This window comes from Alosa pseudoharengus, unplaced genomic scaffold (genome assembly GCF_046254945.1).
Source record: "Alosa pseudoharengus isolate Yale_2024_CS ecotype anadromous, Long Island Sound unplaced genomic scaffold, YU_APseudo_1.1 YU_APseudo_1.1_scf_4, whole genome shotgun sequence".
NCBI classification, from domain to species: Eukaryota; Metazoa; Chordata; class Actinopteri; order Clupeiformes; family Clupeidae; genus Alosa; species Alosa pseudoharengus.
The window spans coordinates 24,406,702-24,425,962 of record NW_027468774.1 but is presented as its reverse complement, the minus strand read 5'-3'; the positions used below and the strand labels follow the sequence as shown (position 1 = coordinate 24,425,962).

The 19,261-nt window shown below is 38.6% G+C and overlaps 1 protein-coding gene and 1 long non-coding RNA gene across 3 annotated transcripts; one reads left to right on the top strand and one right to left on the bottom strand.

Moving 5' to 3' along the window:
- The first annotated feature begins 626 nt into the window (after positions 1-626).
- Positions 627-18,670, top strand: LOC143102084 (immunoglobulin lambda-1 light chain-like). Of its 2 annotated transcripts, none has more exons than XM_076265468.1 (4): positions 627-763; positions 842-1,165; positions 17,311-17,340; positions 18,136-18,670. In XM_076265468.1, exons 1-4 carry the CDS (start codon positions 724-726, stop codon positions 18,456-18,458), a joined length of 717 nt encoding a protein of 238 aa, XP_076121583.1. In that variant the 5' UTR covers positions 627-723; the 3' UTR covers positions 18,459-18,670. The 2 variants fall into 2 exon arrangements, with proteins under 2 accessions (XP_076121583.1, XP_076121581.1); XM_076265466.1 differs by lacking the exons at positions 627-763; positions 842-1,165 and adding exons at positions 16,434-16,544; positions 16,653-16,985.
- Positions 7,758-12,193, bottom strand: LOC143102255 (uncharacterized). Its single transcript, XR_012982566.1, has 3 exons — positions 12,125-12,193; positions 11,895-12,003; positions 7,758-7,869 (listed from the first exon to the last, which is right to left on the bottom strand). It is a non-coding gene; the product is annotated as an uncharacterized LOC143102255 (long non-coding RNA).
- Positions 18,671-19,261: the final 591 nt, after the last annotated feature.

The following is a 19,261-nucleotide window of genomic DNA, read 5'->3' as shown; positions in this document are numbered from 1 at the left end:
TGTCCTCTCAGTATCTGAACAGTAATCATATAACGAGAGTAATTTAAGGCTGATCTTTAAGCAATTTAAATGGATAGATTTGTCTGCTTCAGACACTGAAATTAAAAGAACATTTTTAATTATCACATCACCATTGCCCCAAGTAAAACAATGAATAAATAGTTCATAAATAATCAGGAACAGACAGTTCTCATATGTTAATTATAAATAAGCAAAACAGCTACATCTACACTGACTGAATATCCTGCACTACAACTAGTTTGATGTCAGTCTGGATGACTAAAGTCATACATTATGATGTGAAGTGATACATTATGTGAGAAAACATGGTGACACTACACAGAGATGGTCCTCTCACCTGACCAGAAAAACATGTAAAACCATTTTCATTACCAAAAATAGCTGTTGGTGAAACTATTTAGCTGCTGAATACCCAAATTAATTGATTAAACTAGACTTTAATAATAGAGTACTAAGATTAATGTGGATGTATTTGTGTGATAAATATTTCATTGTCCCATTGCATGTTATTTCTGTTAATTATAATAGACAAGCTGGGGTAAAAAGATTTTGTTACATTTTGAAGGGACTAAACCTGATTGGTTGATTTCTAAATGCTTGTGTCCTTATAGGAGGGTCCTGCAGTGTCTCCTCTCCTCACACTCCACCTCTGCTCATCTCTCTGCTGGACAGTAGGAGCCGTTCACTCCACACACTGACAACATGCTGGGGACACTCTGCACTCTCATCACGGCTCTGGCATGTAAGACCCACTGCAGGCTTTAGTGTGTGTCTGCTGTATGGGAGAGGGTGCATATGGCTGTGCTGTTGTTCTTTTCAGGTGTGAGTGGCGTCACTGTAGTGACCCAGAAGCCTCCTGTTCTCACCGTGAGGAAAGGAGAGACGTCCACGCTGCACTGCAACCTGGGAACTGTGACTAGCAGTGCTGCTTGGTGGTATAAACAGGTTCCAGGAGAAACTCCACAGTACATGTTGTATTTTTATCATGGTGATAGTTCTGTAGAATATGGATCTGGCTTCTCAGCACCTAAATTTGATTCAAAACATTCCTCTCAGTCTGACTACAGTTTGATCATTAACACTGTAGAGGTGGGAGACTCTGCTGTGTATTACTGTAACACATGGGATGGCAATGAGAACGTATCACAGTGATTCAGCCCATGACAAAAACCTCATCACTGCTCACACTCACTTCTGCTTTCAGTCAGCAGCACTGGAGCACCAATGTGCAGTTGCTCTGTATGGTTTATAAAAGAGCATCAAAGAGAAGTTCTATGATAAATCTAAAAGAAATCAAGCCTTTTCATTCACCCAGAATGACCTAATAAAATGGCCTATAAAATGTAGAGATTTATGACTTTATCTTTGTTTTTCTCACCATGCTGCCATGGAAGAAGAACTTTAACTTTCTTTTTGTCTTTCTCTTTTTACCTGTGTAACTGCACTCTAAAAACAGATTAGTTGGATTAACCATGAAATCAATCAATTTTAACCAATGTCATCGTGTAATATGTGTCCGAATAACAAATTAGTTAGATTGACAAATTGGACTTTAGTTAAGTTTTTAACCAATTTTCGTCAGTTGACAAATTAACCTATCTCACTAGGTTGCACTAACCAATGAGATTGTGTATTAAGTGTCCGACTAACTATTAGTCAAATTGACAAATCTGACTTAGTTAAATGTTAACCAATTTTCATTAGTTGACAAATTAACCAATCTAACTAGGTTGTTTTAACCATTAGATCGTGTAATATGTGTCCAACTAACATATTAGTCAAGTAGATTGGTTACATTTTCAACCAATTTTCATTAGTTGACAAATTAACCAATCTAACTAGGTTGTTTTAACCATTAGATCGTGTAATATGTGTCCGACTAACATATTAGTCAAGCAGATTGGTTAAATTTTTAACCAATTTTTCTCAGTTGAAAAATTAACCAATATAACTACATTGTTTTAACCATTAGATCATGTAATATGTGTCCGACTAACATATTAGTCAAGCAGATTGGTTACATTTTCAACCAATCTTTCTCAGTTGTAAAATTAACCAATATAACTATGCTGTATTAACCAACTAACTGATAACTAAATAGTTTCTTGACAAATAACCAATGACTTAAGGTATTTTAAACAAGTTTACTGTTTAAAGACAACCAGCAACATAACAACCCACCCATACACATATTCACCCACCTAAAACGAAACAAAAAGCATACAGGCTAATATACATAAGCATACATACAGGTGTAGTCACATACATTTAAACGCATAACCATGATCAAACTGGCATGGTGTTGCCCTCATCTGATATGAACTCAACGGATTTACACACAAACACATACATTACAGCACACACCCATATTTACTGTATATAAATATTCACCCACCTAAAACAAAACAAAAAGTGTACAGGCTAACACATAACCATGAGCAAATTGGTGCACAATCAGAGCACAAGTTGTACACACACACCCACCCACCACTCATACACTCCCACACACATACATACTGATGGTAATTTTGATACCATAGATTTAGTAGAGACCCAGTCAGACCAATAGTATGAAAAATCAGGAACAGAGTTTATTTACAATGATGCGCATCAAGGGAGAGACAGCATGACTTCACCTAAAGATCCATCAGCTGCTCTAACTAGACAAGGAAATAGTTAGAGTTTAAGTATCCTTCCAGGCTGACGGGAGATGGCGTTGGTTGTCCCATCTCACGTGGACTACACTGAATCAAACCCTGATTAGTGGCAGCCTGGCAATCTGGAGCAGATAGCTACTGACGCAGCCATGCAGAACAGTGAAACACTGCAAAGTCATAATATTCATGCTTATCTCTAAACACAGTCACACACAGATATACACAGGGACAGTACAGATATCATACAGTCATAACATAGAATCATACTTTTAGTATCAAAGTGACCCACTAATGAGAAATGCAGAACATTAAACCACATATTGGAATATTGGACATAATGCAGAACATTAAACCATATATTGGAATATTGGACATAAAGTTATATTCCACTTTCTCTCAGTCCCCCTTTTTCAGCCTTTATGGCTGGAACATTTAATCAAATAATGTCACTGGGAAAATGCACAAAATATAAATGATTATACACTTGTTTCATTAAAGTTAGTCAGATCCAAATAAGCAGGTACTGTACATGACTAAATACATGATTTAAAGAATTTGGTTAGCACTTTATTCTGAACATATTCTGAACGTCTGAAACAAATGAAAAGTTGTGTTTTATTTTATTTTTTTTGCATTGCTGTATCCAAAATAATTTTAAACGATATGGTCTAGTATGTATGTCATCATACCATATTATCTTGACACTGGTTTGCATAGCTGTAAAACAGTTGTAAAACCTTTTTCATGTCAATGATGAGAAAAAAATAATAATACCAATATAACAACTGCAGTGGGTGTGTTGTTAATAAACATATGAACCTATTAGTTCAATATTAGTTCAGTGTAGTGAAGTCAACATCAACAACCTCTCATCCTCCATGAAAGAAAAAGCTAACTTTAATCATAAATTGATACACTGCAAGAGCTAGCTGTCTATGTTATCAGACTACTCGTAATCAGACTCCCCCTTATGATCTGCAGCAAGGCTGCAAGATTATTCCCTTAGCTAAAATGTTGTCGCCTATAACACTGTGTCCTAGAGCTAAGTGCATCAGAGCATCAACAATTTGATAAATTCACTGCTGTTGGTAAGATTACAACTTTGCTAAACTGGCACCCAAGTATGAATTTAACTGATATGCTTCAACTCTTGTCAGTGTTGTCACTGCCAGAAGCACGATATTGTGGAGCAATGCTTAATACATATGTCCAAGCTAAAAGTTCTACCACTTGTGCCCCTCTCCCTCTTTTTATCCAGAACCTTCTCTGCCCTCAGAACCTGTATGTCTTCCACTGTCGCCCATTCAGCCAGTCACTCCTCAAAGCAGGACCTGGCAGGGCCCAAGCCCTACACACCTAGCCAATCATCAGTCAAAACACATCTGTGTCTACCTTGAAGCAGGAACATAGCGTCCGCATGGCTTCCAGTGTTTGCGGCCTACATGTGGCACAGGATAACTTGGGTCAGGTTCTATTAGCATGGGGAGCAGGGAGCTTGGAGAAACAATTAGCCTGCATTTAAGCAAAATGGTCATACTTTCTATGGGGCCTTCATTAAATTTACAACTGGAAAATGTAAACCAAATCTGGAATATGTAATCTGATATAATTAACATACCCATCGCCTCGCATATGTGCTCCTGTGACTTGTAGTGGATTGGGGAGAGCAAGGATGGCCTTGATGCTTTGGTCCAGGCATCCAACACTCTTTATAGCACAGCACACAGCATTTCATTTTCCCTGCAAAGCTTCACTAAATTTAGTTAAAACAGATATTCCTAGGTGGAGATATCAGATATCAAAATGTATATAAAACGCTGGAGGATGATGTAGGAGGTTGCGACCCTATGACATTTTAGTCATTGATTAAATCAATGTAATTTGAGGCTAACCGTGTAAATATACACTTTAGATCATCACCAATAACATGCAAAACTGTTATTTCCCTCACCAATGAGCACTACGTAGAGGTCCTTATAAATATCAAAAGGATCTCATAAACCTAGGTTTTTCTATTTAGGATGAATCACCCCTGAGCCTCTTCGCTTTGGGTCTCTTTTCATCATAGGACTACTTCTACAAAAATTGCCTCGACTCTCTTTGAAGGAGATTTATTTTTTTATTTTTTATTTTACTCACCGAACGTTCACCTTTTTGCTTGATCACTGGTTCTCGCCCTGACGTCTCAGGAGAATTCCCTTTCAGTAGGATCCCGTCACCGGGGGCCAGAAGATCAGCCATCTCGCCTTGCTGTCTCAGACAACCAAGGGCTTTCAGGATTCCAAATCCAAGGTCCCAGACCTCACCGTGTATGGTTTTTCAGAAAGCTCGTTCTGACCCCAGATGTTGGGATCCCGGGACCTCTCGCAATTCTGTTAGGTAAATCAATTCGGAATCAAGAACATGAGACAGGAGCCAGTGATCAAAATCATCCAATTATATTGAATCTTTGCAACCCAGCACAGCTGGTTGAAGCAAAGAGTTTTACATTCTAAGAGTGCTAATATACTTCAGTGGCTACATAAGTCAAGCGTAACTACACCTAAAGTCATACAACTCCTAATGGGTAGTCCCTTAATCAAATGTTGGTGGTTTGTTACCTTACTTGTTGTTGTGATCAGATCTCTCATATATTAGGATCTCAGGCTTCTCTGAGTATATCTTATTCTAGGGCTAGGGCCTGAATCACCAGGGAAGAAAAAAAAAAAGATAGGATGGGCTGCAGCAACCCAACAGCCCTGGTCTAGCTTGTAAGTCTCTGGTTTACCCGTTGCTGCGTGTTCAGCTCCCTTACGGGTGTTTCCAGAGGCCCACCCCAAAACCAGGACTGAAAGATCACCCCCCTCCATTTTGTCCCAAAGGAAAAACAAAACACTTAGGACTGTAGAAATTATTAAATGACAATTGTAATTCAATGGCTCTTTTAGCATTGACAGTAAAACCAACAAAAATAAAATAATCAAGGCATGTTGACCAAACACAAGCCAAAACAAAACATGTTCCACTCTTAAGAGAAGTAACTCTTGACTGAATTAATATGTTATGCTATCAACATCAAAGCGTCATTTTAAAAGAGAATTTGAGACTCCTCTGACAAGAAACACCTTCAAATTGGTCGAACTTAGATATAAAATATCTTAAACTTCATAATTCAAGTGTAATAAATGTCTTTTTCTCTTCTCCACTCTCTCTCTCTCTCTCTTTACACTGGCTCCCTGACCTTCAAGTGCAGAGATAACAACCACTCACACACACACACACACACAGCTAAGTCAGAGAAGATCTGTACCTTATGGTTAAGTGTGTTAGTGTTTTCCGTACCAGCAAGAGTGCCCTCAATGGTGACCACAGAATATCCTTTACCTTTGTGAAAAGGAACAACTCAACAGGAGAGAAGGAATTAGACTTCAAACACTTAACAAAATCTTGGCTTTAGTTTAGTTGATCAAACAAGTTTGAATCCCAAGCAAAAACCCAAAAATAATTCTCTTATTGAGGAATAAAAAACAAAAAACAATTCAAAACAATTAACAGTCAGATGCATCTTTCTTAGGTGTATTCTCAGTTACAGTCTGTAACAGATATGTGACCTTCATGCATATCAACTGGCCAACACACACACACTCTCACTCAGGCCTCATGTCGACTGACAGGAGGGAAGACAAAGACAAAACGAACTCAGTCTTTAGTTGCAACACATAACATGTAGCCTATACTTTTAGACGGATTCTTTCTTCTAAATATTTTGTGGTATTTTTGATTGGCTGACACACAAAGTTAGCAGCACTGGGATGTTTTGAATAGGCGTCCCCACCTTTATCTTAGTTTGGCCCAACTAATGCTGCTGACCATGTGTGGCTGCCACAGACAGACAAAGCTGCCAAGTAAGTTAATTTTCCATTAACAACGCAGATGAGGCGGAAGTTTTCTTAGATTCAAATAGCTTTGCAGCTCCGAACAAACTATGCCAAATAGTAGTTCCAAGCTGGGACAGGTTGACACTCAGACATGTTAGTATCACACAGTAGCACCTTTAGCAGACAATTGCAAAGCACACATACACATAACCCACAGGTCAGAAACATACATAGACATACATGTTGAGACATAAACTGACTCATGTTCCTGATTGGTTACCGTAAAGTGACTGGTCTCAAAATTTGACAGATTGTCCAATTTAGCAAACCCAGTGAATGTGATCTCTCGCCCAGACCTGTACTCGAAACATCTGTAACTCTCCGGAGATTCGTTGCCGTAAGCCCAACCGTGTGCGCACACAATGTGTTCCTTCTTTCGGCCTTTGGCCCAATTCTGTCTATTTTTAAGACAGGAGCTCTACTCAACACAATCCCCCTTTGCCCTTAGGCAGTCATAATAGCACTTTAAAGGAACGAAACGTACTACTCACCGAGAGCGCGTCTTTCCAGCGGGCTGAGGGATCACACACAGTAAGTTTGGTAAAAAGAACAATCCTTAATTCAATAGATCAATACAATCCTTATCAATCTCGGTAGGACCTCCATAAACTGATGGTAATTTTGATACCACAGATTTAATAGAGAACCAGTCAGACCAATAGTATGAAAAATCAGGAACAGAGTTCATTTACAATGATGCGCATCAAGGGAGAGACAGCATGACTTCACCTAAAGATCCATCAGCTGCTCTAACTAGACAAGGAAATAGTTAGAGTTTAAGTATCCTTCCAGGCTGACGGGAGATGGCGTTGGTCGTCCCATCTCACGTGGACTACACTGAATCAAACCCTGATTAGTGGCAGCCTGGCAATCTGGAGCAGATAGCTACTGACGCAGCCATGCAGAACAGTGAAACACTGCAAAGTCATAATATTCATGCTTATCTCTAAACACAGTCACACACAGATATACACAGGGACAGTACAGATATCATACAGTCATAACATAGAATCATACTTTTAGTATCAAAGTGACCCACTAATGAGAAATGCAGAACATTAAACCACATATTGGAATATTGGACATAATGCAGAACATTAAACCATATATTGGAATATTGGACATAAAGTTCTATTCCACTTTCTCTCAATACTCACACGTATACCCTCACATACACACACAGGTAAACACGGTCACATACACTGCCGAGTTGTTCCTTGTTTCAGGCATTCCTCATTCTTGGATTTTAGAAGGCCGGCTATATCTGTTGCAGGCTGGAGCGACAGAAAAAAACAAAACATGAATATAAAAGAAAGTAAGCATATATTACAATTGATCGTGTCCATGAATATAATTAAGGTGCTCTAAGCGATGTTTATAAGCGAAAACATTTTTTGTCACATAAAACAAATATCACCTGACCATCCACTAGCTACCTGTCGCCTGAATACACTGTAAAAAAAGCACGGTCTCTGGACAGCCCAGGCTCCAAACACGGCCAACAAAAACAGCCTGGTCCAGCCTGGACCATAAAACATAACATATTGTTCCAGCCAACCACGGATGAGATGCACGTTCAGGAGAGTTTCAGTTGCATTGGAGGGAGGGGGAGCGAGGGGTGAGCTAGCTCTCTGTTTCCTTTGAATGTCAACAGAAGTGACGTTACCCAAAATCGCTTAGAGCACCTTTAATGCAAACTACTCAGCTTGTGTGACAAATAAAAGCAACCCCACACTAGCAGCTTAGAAGTCAGGTGCGATAGTTAGAAGTAATGCAGATGTGCACTATATACACACCACGAATATGTGACCCTGCAAGGGGAAACCAGTCGCTTTAGTAAAATGTACAAAATTAAGTTATTGTGCTTACATGAACAATCATTCCAACGATATGTATATCGATGGTATTGCAAAAAGTATCACTAAGATAACCGCATCCAAAGATGGCGTGGTTCTCCTGTCACGATACGCCAGAAGAGGAGAAAATCACCTTTTTAAGTAAATTGTCACGTGCGATAGTGTGAGGGCACAGCTAGTATTAGCCTTACGGTAGCGTGACTTTGAAGCGGATGACTGACTGTGCAGTTTCATCAACCGAGTGAGTGTCTTTTTCTGCCCCCTAGTTAATACCTGAGACGGTCATAAGGTGTCACTATATAATATAATTCATGTATTTCGGGGGAAGTAAGGGGAGAGGAAGTCTGTGAGACACAGATTGTGTATAGGCCTACTTTTAAAATGTGCTAGGCCTACGTCAATGGAAAAACGTCCCTAAAATGACGCCAGGATATTTCTAAAAGTTTGTGCTTTTGACCGTTCGTGCCCTGAAAGGCAAGTCTTTCACATTCATATTCGGTTACATCTGCCAAGAATGATGGAGAGAGCTGATACATTGAGTAATGAGTAATGAGTAAATTTTAGCTATACCGTAAAACCTTATAGCGGCGTGGACAAAGAGAATAAGCTAATGTGTTGAATCTTCACCTAAATAAAGTCAGGGTTTAACAGTAAATGTATGTTCATCCGTGAAATTTGTTAACAATATGAAAGTGTAGACTGTATACTGTCGAATTATGTTAAAATGTGAAATTCAACATTTTAACCCGTACGTCTGTTTATTGTGGATTTTCTCAAAATAGCAATGTGCGCAAGGCGACTGGTTTCGCCTTGCCGGGTCACAAATATCCTCTTCATCAAAAGAAAAGCACCGGACATTTCTAAGTGTACCCCAAACTTTATATGTGACCCTGCAAGGCGAAACCAGTCACTTTGCGCACATTGCTATTTTGAGAAAATCCACGACAAACAAACATACGGGTTAAAATGTTGAATTTCACGTTTTCACATAATTTGACAGTATACAGTCTACACTTTCATATTGTGAACAAATTTCACGGATAAACATACGTTTTGACTGTTAAACCCTGACTTTATTTAGGTGAAGATTCAACACAGTTAGCAGCCATTCCATTTGTTCACACCGCTATAAGGTTTTACAGTAGAGCTAAAATGTACTCATTAGGCTACTCGTTACTCAATGTGTAAGCTCTCTATCGTTCTTGGCAGATGTAACCGAATATGAATGTGAAAGACTTGCCTTTCAGGGCACTAACGGTCAAAAGCACAAACTTTTAGAAATATCCTGGCGTCATTTTACGGACCAGGAAAAGTTTTCCATTAACGTAGCACATTTTAAAAGTGGGCCTATAGCCTACACAATCTGTGTACACTAGAGCCCGACCGATAAAGGATTTTGAAGGCCGATACCGATACAAATATTTGTTAATTTAAAAATCCGATATTCCGATATATCGGCCGATATATATATTTTTTTTTTTCAGAAACGCGCAACAAAACATTAACAGATTTCCCTAACTAGTTATTTGTAGTTATTTATGAGTATTGACTAAAATAATATGATAATGCATTTCAAAAACAAACTTGTTTATTTTTAAATAATATTATCACAGTGGAACAGAGGAACATCGAAATATATTAAAGTTCTGATAAATAAAATGTATAAAACTGGAAACTTAAGATATGAAACTTAGTCTTTTGAACAAAAACATAATAACAACAACCAAATCAAAGTTACCAGTATTAAAATACTTAGTAAGCTTCATAAATATAACTTTGAACTAAGACTTAATAATTACAAAAAATAATGATGACATTATTACTATCATCATCATTTGTATTATCATTAAACAAGATAAAGGTCACTCTTAAATGTTTGAGTGGGCGTGTGTAATAATTAGTCCCTATTGCCTTATAAGCTACCTTATAATTACAATGTCAGCTTGCTTATCCCTTTACCTGCACTTTTAAAATTATTTCCATCAAGCTACATCAAACCATTTTCAATCATCAGTTGCTGCCTGCCTTCTAAAACCTACTATTTAGTGATCTAAATCCAGTAACTCGTTAATCATTAATCAGTCATTGGATTTCACACACGTGTAAAAGAAAAGCTAACTTTTATGCACAAGCTACGTTTGATACTTTTTCTCTATGTCTAAATGTTCACTCCTCGCACATCTAACTTACATTTTACAATGCAGGGACTACAGATATACTAGTTATAAATCATTACTTTATTTAGGCAGAATAAGTTCGTTGTGGTTTCCAAGCTCATTAATGTTAACGTTAGCAGTCTTCAACTGATATTCATGGCATTACCTAGCTTTGTGGTTAGCTAGTCTATGATGAGCCCTAATTTAGCAATGGATAACGTCATACTGCAAATTGTAAACATACGCTTTCAAAATAACAGGCCGGGGAGAGATGATACGTCTCACTGCTAGCTGTCACGCTATTAAAGAAATACATCTTCAGTCACATTGTCAAAAGTTAAAAGGACAGACAGTCAACTACACTGTAACAACGTAACGTAATTACTAGCTAATTCCTCTTCACTCTTGGTTTATTTAACAGCAGCAAAACTGGACATTGTTTTCACGAATTTTGTCATGCTTACTTGAGTTAAGAGAACTGATGGGGATGTTCTTTTAATTGTTATTTCAAGCAATGTATGTCTCGTGACCAAATCACCATGAACACACTTCACTGATGATCTCACTCGCGGATAACTGGTTCTCTCTGCCCGACTCTGGCTAGATCAGCAGGTTGCAGGATGTGTGGCGCGTTATACACGAGTGTTGCCAGCAGGGATGGTGTAGAGTGCCCTCTGTTGGACAAACTATACAACGCCAACACTCATGGTTGAAGGTTGTTTCGTCCGTTTTTATTTTATTTTTAAAATATTCATTTATCGGCCATTATAAATGCCGATACCGATAGTTTGGAAAATGCCTAATATCGGCCGATAATATCGGCCCGCCGATAAATCGGTCGGGCTCTAGTGTACACAGAACTTCTCCCCTTACTTCCCCCAAAATACATTAATTCTATTCTATAGTGAGGGCAGAAAAAGACACTCACTCGGTTGATAAAACTGGACATAGTCAGTCATCCGCTTCAAAGTCACGCTACCGTAAGGCTAATAATTGCTGTGTCCTCACACTATCGCACGTGACAATTTACTTAAAAAGGTGATTTTCTCTTCTTCTGGCGTATTGTGACAGGAGAACCATGCCAACTTTGGATGCGGTTATGTTAGCGATACTTTTTGCCATACCCTTGATATACATATCGTTGGAAAGCTTAGTCAATGGCCGTTCATGTGAGCACATTAGCTTAATTTTGTAAATTTTACCAAAACGACTGGTTTTGCCTTGCAGGGTCACATTTCACAGTGACCCTACACTTCTGAGCAGTAGTATGTCTGTGTGATATCATACCTTATCGCAACATTGCCTGCAGCAGCACTTGCCTTCTTGCTTACAGGACCTTAACATAGATCATCCCCCATCGGACTTGCAAAAGCAGGCTGGGACTGCTGGGTGGCACCTAAAAAAAAAAAAACACCATTTGTCATACATCTGGTTATTGTTGATTAAGATAAAAATCATAGCATTAAAAAAATAGGAAAGGTAAGTCAATCTGGTGTACAAAAATAAATTATAAATACCTTCTGAAGGCACACTTGCCACCATCACCATCTATGTTAATTCTTGATATCAGTTTATTTGTGAGGACTCTGTCAATAAAATATAGGATTAAACCAAATTATGCATGCTGTACAATAAATTGAGTTGCTGTACAATTTTTGAAATAATGATTATGATCAGTTTGGCAGATATTCACTGCTCACATTACCACCAACACAATGGTAAACGTGACTAAATTGCAAAATTCAAGACCATTTTAAGTAGCTGCAATAATCATGATTAGTTTCTGTATTAAAGGTTGTATCAGCGATAGCTAGCTCGCTACTCCCTCCCCCTCACTCCCTTTCAATTAAAACTCTCCTAAACGCGCATCTTGTCGGTTATTGGTTGAAATACTTTATTTTGCCTGAGAGTTTGCCAACCCTTGTTGGTAGCAATTGTTTTTGTGTACAGATCTCAGAGCCTAGGCTGCCTACAGAGACGCGTTTTTTTTGACGGCCTGCTTATGGGGCAGACAGCTAGCGGATCATTAGGAAAGATTAGATGAATGTGATAATTTATGTTTGGGCCTTTTTTGGGCCTGAAATCGCTGATACAACCTTTAATGCATTACATAGCACATATGTCAAACAAATTAGAGCATGCACAATAACATACCCCATAGCCCTCACCATGGAAAAAAAATATATTCAAAACACAAACACTTACACCGCGTTGAAGGCAGCAGCGATGGCTACTAGACATCATAAAGTAGTAGGTAGTGCCATCAGGACAGACCAACTTTGACCTAGACAGTTGATGGAGCACACATAGCAACAGACACATAAACAGGGGATAAACTAAACACAGTTACAGACACAAATACATCCTCAAATATTATAATGTTATATGCGATTTAGGGCTGTAACGATACACCAACCACACGATTCGGTTTGCATTACGATTTTTGACCCACAGTTCGATCGAACCTCGACTTTTTTTTTTTTGAAGGGGGGGGGGGGGGGGGGGTGCAACAACCCACCTTGGAACACCAGAGGATTATAATATAATATACTATAATATAACATATCTGTATATATATATCCTGATATCTGTAAATGTATCCTGATATAAAAAGCGAGAATACTAAATTTGTCTAAATTTGTTTATGACAGTACACTTTATGCAGATTAGCCTATAGCCTAGGCCTACTATTTCTATTACAACTCTACCTCTTTAATTCAGCTGTCTGGTTGAAGCCTGGAAATATTGTAAACAAAGTAGCATAGTTGGCTAGCTTATCATAGTCTACTGATTGGACTGTTCAGTTTCCCCATGTGTGTTTAAGTTTCAAGGTAATACTTGTTCTCCTTGGGACAGGCACTTTTGGGAAACATTGGTATTGGGATGCTCAGTCAACTTGAATGCAAGAGTTTCAAACAAATATGTGTAGCATAATGATGCTAAGCAGAGCATAAATTTAATAGTAATTACCTAGTCGTCAGTTAGTCTTTACAGTATGCATCCATGCTTTCACGATTGTGAATGCTTTATTTGGATTGTGCAGGCTGAGTCGCGCGTGTCCATTGAGAGAGAGCGGGGCAAGTAATGAGCGGTGCGAAATTATGATTTATTTATGTATTTTTGGACAAGGTAGGCTACCGGTAAGTAAAGCGGGAGATGTGTGTTGCTTATAAGCTGCAAAGCGCTGTGTGAAACACTAGAAAGGGTTTGTCGCGGTTCTGCCTTTTTACACACCACGACACAAGTTTGTGGATATGAGTATCGCGATTTCGGTTTCAAATCGCATATCGTTACAGCCCTAATGCGATTCTACGTGTATGTGTGTGTGTGTCTCTACCTGATGAGTGAACTCTCTTGCGGGCGTCCGTATGGAGGTGGCACACATTTGGAATATTCCAGAATGCACTCAGCATTCTCAGGGAAGCAGTCCTCATAACACACAGTCTGTAAACAGAGGGAACAGAAGGAGACTAAGATTAATAAATGGAAAAACACACAGAACATGAAAAGACCATCACTGAAGCACTACTACACTCACATGCATGTTAAATAAACACATGCCTCAGAGCAAGTACCCCCCCCCCACCCCCCCACCCCACACACACACACACACACACACACACACAGACACACACACACACCCCAAGTTAGCAAGGTAACGTTAACAACTTTCATCTGTGTCTGGTGTCTGTAATGTTAGCCTTCATGGTAACAGACACTTTAAATGTAGCAGCTAGCTAAGTTAGCTAGAGCTAACCTACTTGTGCCAGATATTTCATTCAAACTAAAACTCTACATTCATAACGACATGTCAGACAGAATTATTGCTAGATATGATATTAACTATCATTCCAGATATTCCACATAATGGTGAAGTTAGTTACTGGAAAAGCTAACATTCACAGCTAACATCGCTAACGTTAGCGATGTTAGCTCGCTAGCTAATTGCTAGCTAATTCTAACATATTTGGTTAACATTCCATTATGAAAACAATAAAAGCTATATTTCTAATAAATTCCCGTTTTCAATTGACATAAAAAGTACTGTAATTCTTACCTTGAATGATAAGGACAGGCAGAGTTTGTACAGCTTACACATGTAGTCAGCTGCATGACAGAAAAGTGATGGTTGAAGTCACTGGTGGCTGGAGTTGAAATGTCAATCAGAGGTGGGGGATGGGAATTACTGTGTGTGCGCATGCTTATCAAGAACGTTAAAAACAATCGTAGCCTATGTGAAAATGATTAACTGTTGCCATTTTAGACTGTTACATTGAAATGGCTACTAAACGGATTGATAGAAGTGTACAAACAATAGTAACATTAGCCTAGTGGGCTATTATTACTACTATTGTGATTATTATGATTCTCATATTATGGTGTGACGTCAATTTCAGATCAATTTGACTGATTTAACATTAATCATATTGACCCAAGTTTTATAGTGACTAGGCTACATGTCCCTGTTGGACCTCTTTACAATCACAAGCAAGCCAGCTTGTAAAGCTAAAATAGTATGAAATTATGCTCAACATGGTGGTCAAAGCCTTGACTAATTATTGACATCAAATTGACATCAAGGAGCCCTCTGGGTAGGGTATAGCCTACACTTTTTTAGGACTAGCCTATACAGGCTGCAACTTCACATGAAAAAAAGTTCACTTCCCCTCAAATAGAAGACACAATTCAAGCAAGTGGCATGGTCCGCACAAAATGCACCGCACTGGTGCATCTGCCAATTTAAGACCTAAATTAATATAGGCTATTTAATATAGGCTATAGGCCTATTTGGTTTGTGAACCACTCCGCTTCAGTCAAGGGCTTGATGGGAGCACGACACAGTCCAAACTGCAGGGTGCCCCTGGGGAAGGGCTGAAGGCATTGAGCGCCTTTAAGAAAACTATGAATAAGTCTATGTGAATCAACAGTCAAATCATCCACTTTAACCTGCTATGCAGAAATGGCAGCCATGTACACAGGACCTATAGGCCTATACTTTCACAGAGGGGGCATTACCCTAATCAAGAAAATTCTGTAATAATTTCAATATAGCCTAACAAAGGTAAAGTGTAGACAAAACTCCTGAAGCTTCACAAATATAGGCTAGGCCTATTTTATATTTTAAATGACTTCAAAGACCCCACGGAAACCCTGGATATGGTACATTCAAACCGATAACTCTTGGTTAAATTAACAGATAGCTGGTTAAACAATAATATTAGTTATTTCATTTTCTTAAAGTGAGTGCTGACCAATTTAATTGGTTGTTGAGAAAAAAAATCCATGAACAAATGAGATTGGTTAATGGATAGCCTATGTCTTAGTTAAATTAACCAATATTTGCTTAACTAATGATGCTGGTTAATGAATAACTAATGTATTGGTTTAATGATTACCAATATGTTTGTTAAAATAACTAATATATGCTTAACCAACGATATTAGTCGTTTTTTTAACCAATCTGTTTTTAGAGTGTGTAAACCTTGTGCTGCAGAGTTGAAATGTAGAAGTCTAGTAGAATACGTTTATTTAATTCTTGGAGGGTTAATTGAGGGAAGCGTTCATTTACAATAAAGCCAAGATCACGTGGCCAACAACTTATACTGCACAGTCGAGGAAGGGGAAGGTACATTAAACTATACAACACATAAAATAAATATGTAATAAGTTGCAAATATGTATACTGTATGAAACTATGTGTAAACTTCACTCTGCAGTTCCTTACTGACAAACTCAAAGAACACAACTAGTGATTGGCTAATGCCCCATCATCCCTCCCCCTCTCCAGCTGCTTGTGTCCTTATAGGAGGGTCCTGCAGTGTCTCCTCTCCTCACACTCCACCTCTGCTCATCTCTCTGCTGGACAGTAGGAGCTGTTCACTCCACACACTGACAACATGCTGGGGACACTCTGCACTCTCATCACGGCTCTGGCATGTAAGTTATCATTTATGCATGGCAAGATATCAATGACAATATATTATGTAGGCAGACCAACACCAACAACAAAATATTCACATTAATTTTACATATTCTTCTCCACAGATATCAGCTGTCAGAAAGTGGTAACCCAGACACCATTATCACTTTCTGTGAAAACAGATGAGAAAGCAACTTTGAACTGTGGCATTGCAAAAGATGAGAGCCGATATGTTTCTTGGTATAAACAGATTCCTCTTGATACTCCACAGTTTGTGTTAAGGTTCTATCACTCCCATAGTTCTCCAAATGCTTATGGAACTGCTTTCTCATCTGACCATGTCACATCTAAAGCCTCATCAACCATAGACTATCAATTACTCATCAGCAATGTAGTTGTGGAAGACTCAGCCACATATTACTGTGCTACATGGGACACCACCGCTAAGGAGTGGGTATCACAGTGGTTTCCACCATGACAAAAACCCACCCAGTGACATCAGTTCTGCTTATGGCAGTTATCAAGATATCGTGTCCTTGGATGTCGAAAGGTTGGATATAAAGAAAACAAAGGATTTAATCTCTGAAGTTGTGTGTACTGTGACTATTTGTGGAACCTCTGTAATCTGCGATGTGGGATTTTAATCCAAACCCTGAAGGGACTGTTGTGATCTTGAGGAAGTGGAGAAAGTGAAGGTCTGAGGAGAGGTGCTGTTTCAGTTCCACCTCTCAGTTCTGAAAGGTTTTTGTACGACGGAAGATATGAAATGAATTACTGTGGTATTCGGACAAGGCACCAAGCTGATTGTAACTGGTAAGTCAACTTTCCTTTTCAAATTTATTGCGCTATGTATTTGTGGATTGTTGTAAATGTTGTAGTTTTGATCATTGGCTTTCAAACTGTGTATGTTTTAATTGTGTGGAATTTATAATGGACAGACTTACATAGATTATGCTTTTCTTTTGTCAAAATCTTGGAAGAAACTTTAATAAAGGATTTTATCCCATTTCATTAAATACTGAAGTCAGCATTGACAACCACAACTTTATATATTTTGTAGATTGGGATGCTTCTGAATTTAATTCATCATTGATGATAAATGTGTATTTTAAGATGGAAGGTATTTTCCTGAAATTCATATCTACACCAAGTATTAAATTACATACTTTCACAATGTCAATACCGTATTTGATCATTAGTTGAAGATGTATAGAATTTTAATCATATGGCATATGTCAACATAAATCAACTGATATAAGATAAAAAAAAAAAAAAACCTAGCATTATTTTCACTAATGTTGACAGTGGCAAACATCATATTTGTGTTGCTCTATGATGTATAGTAAAAAGGTGATATTGCAACATGTATGCATTAATAAAAGTGTTTATCCTGCTACTTCTCTCACCTTAACTTATTTTCTAAAAACTAAGCTGGCTCTTGAGCACATTATAGATAAACATTACAGATTCATTACAGATAAATCCTTTGTGTGTTAGAGAGATATTTTGTTACTACTTCTCCCTGCTCTACTAGTAGTCTGTGTGTGTTTGAGAGACATGATGTGTCCACTGATCTCTGCTGTGTGTCTTGTGCTGTGTGTGTTTCAGACTCGGCGCTGCCCGCTGCGTCTCTGACCCTCTTTCCTCCGTCCAGCGCGGAGCTGCAGGCCGACAGAGTCTCTGTGGTGTGTGTGGCAGAGGACCTGCCCACGGGCTTTGCTGAGGTCAGCTGGGCGGTCAGTGGGAACCCGGTCAGCAGCGGCATCAGCACCGGCTCCCCTCAGCAGCAGCCCAACAAGAAGTTCCGGCTCAGCAGCCTCCTGACCATCCAGACGGCCGACTGGACCAGCGACAAAGACGTGTCCTGCCAGGTGGCCAGTGCCAGCTCCACAGCCTCCAAGAGCATCAAGCAGTCAGACTGCAGCAACTGAGGCCAATGGGAAAGTTGCTAATTATTTAGATATGTTTTCCCCTGGCTAATTTTACAGAGGATAAATGTGTCTGGTTGAAGTCTTTTATATGTTTTTAAGAGCTGATTTAACGATTTAAACCCGTTTTGGACTATCTACATATTACATTTGCAAGATTACACATTCTTTTGAATACTCCATAATGTTGTTTTAAATAAAGAGCATATTATTAAGTATGTTTGGTAAGTCTTTCTACTTTTACTGAAATTATGTGCATTTTATAGACAAAATGTATAAATTGCATTTTAGATGTCTTTTCCTCACATCTGTGTCTCATCAGTTTTACTCATCATGGGGAAGTACCTGATGTTTCTATTAATAGTTCAATCTCTTTTCCACACATGATTGATCAAGGGGCACTCCACTCACAGTTACTACACCTGCAGGTGTGAGGAGAGGAAGCTGCCTTCTGATTCCTTATTATTTTATTTATAAGATATAATCAGTTCGTCAATTCATACAGTACATACTCATTCAAATGTTATATTAATGTTAATTCAACTTGATTTTATATTAATTCAATTAAAAAAAAACAGTGCACTCAGTCATTATGTAGAGGTAGTACAGACAAGATCTTCTCATATACAGCACCCTCCACTTTTATCTCACTCCTGGTAAAGTTGAGTTAAAAGGGCCTCATCTATTGCAATATTAATGGAATTCACATTAGGGGACTGACATAACCACGTTACACTTTATATGTAAACACATGTTTTTAGTGTCCTGGCAGAGACAGACATATTTTGGTTATCATAATATTGTGC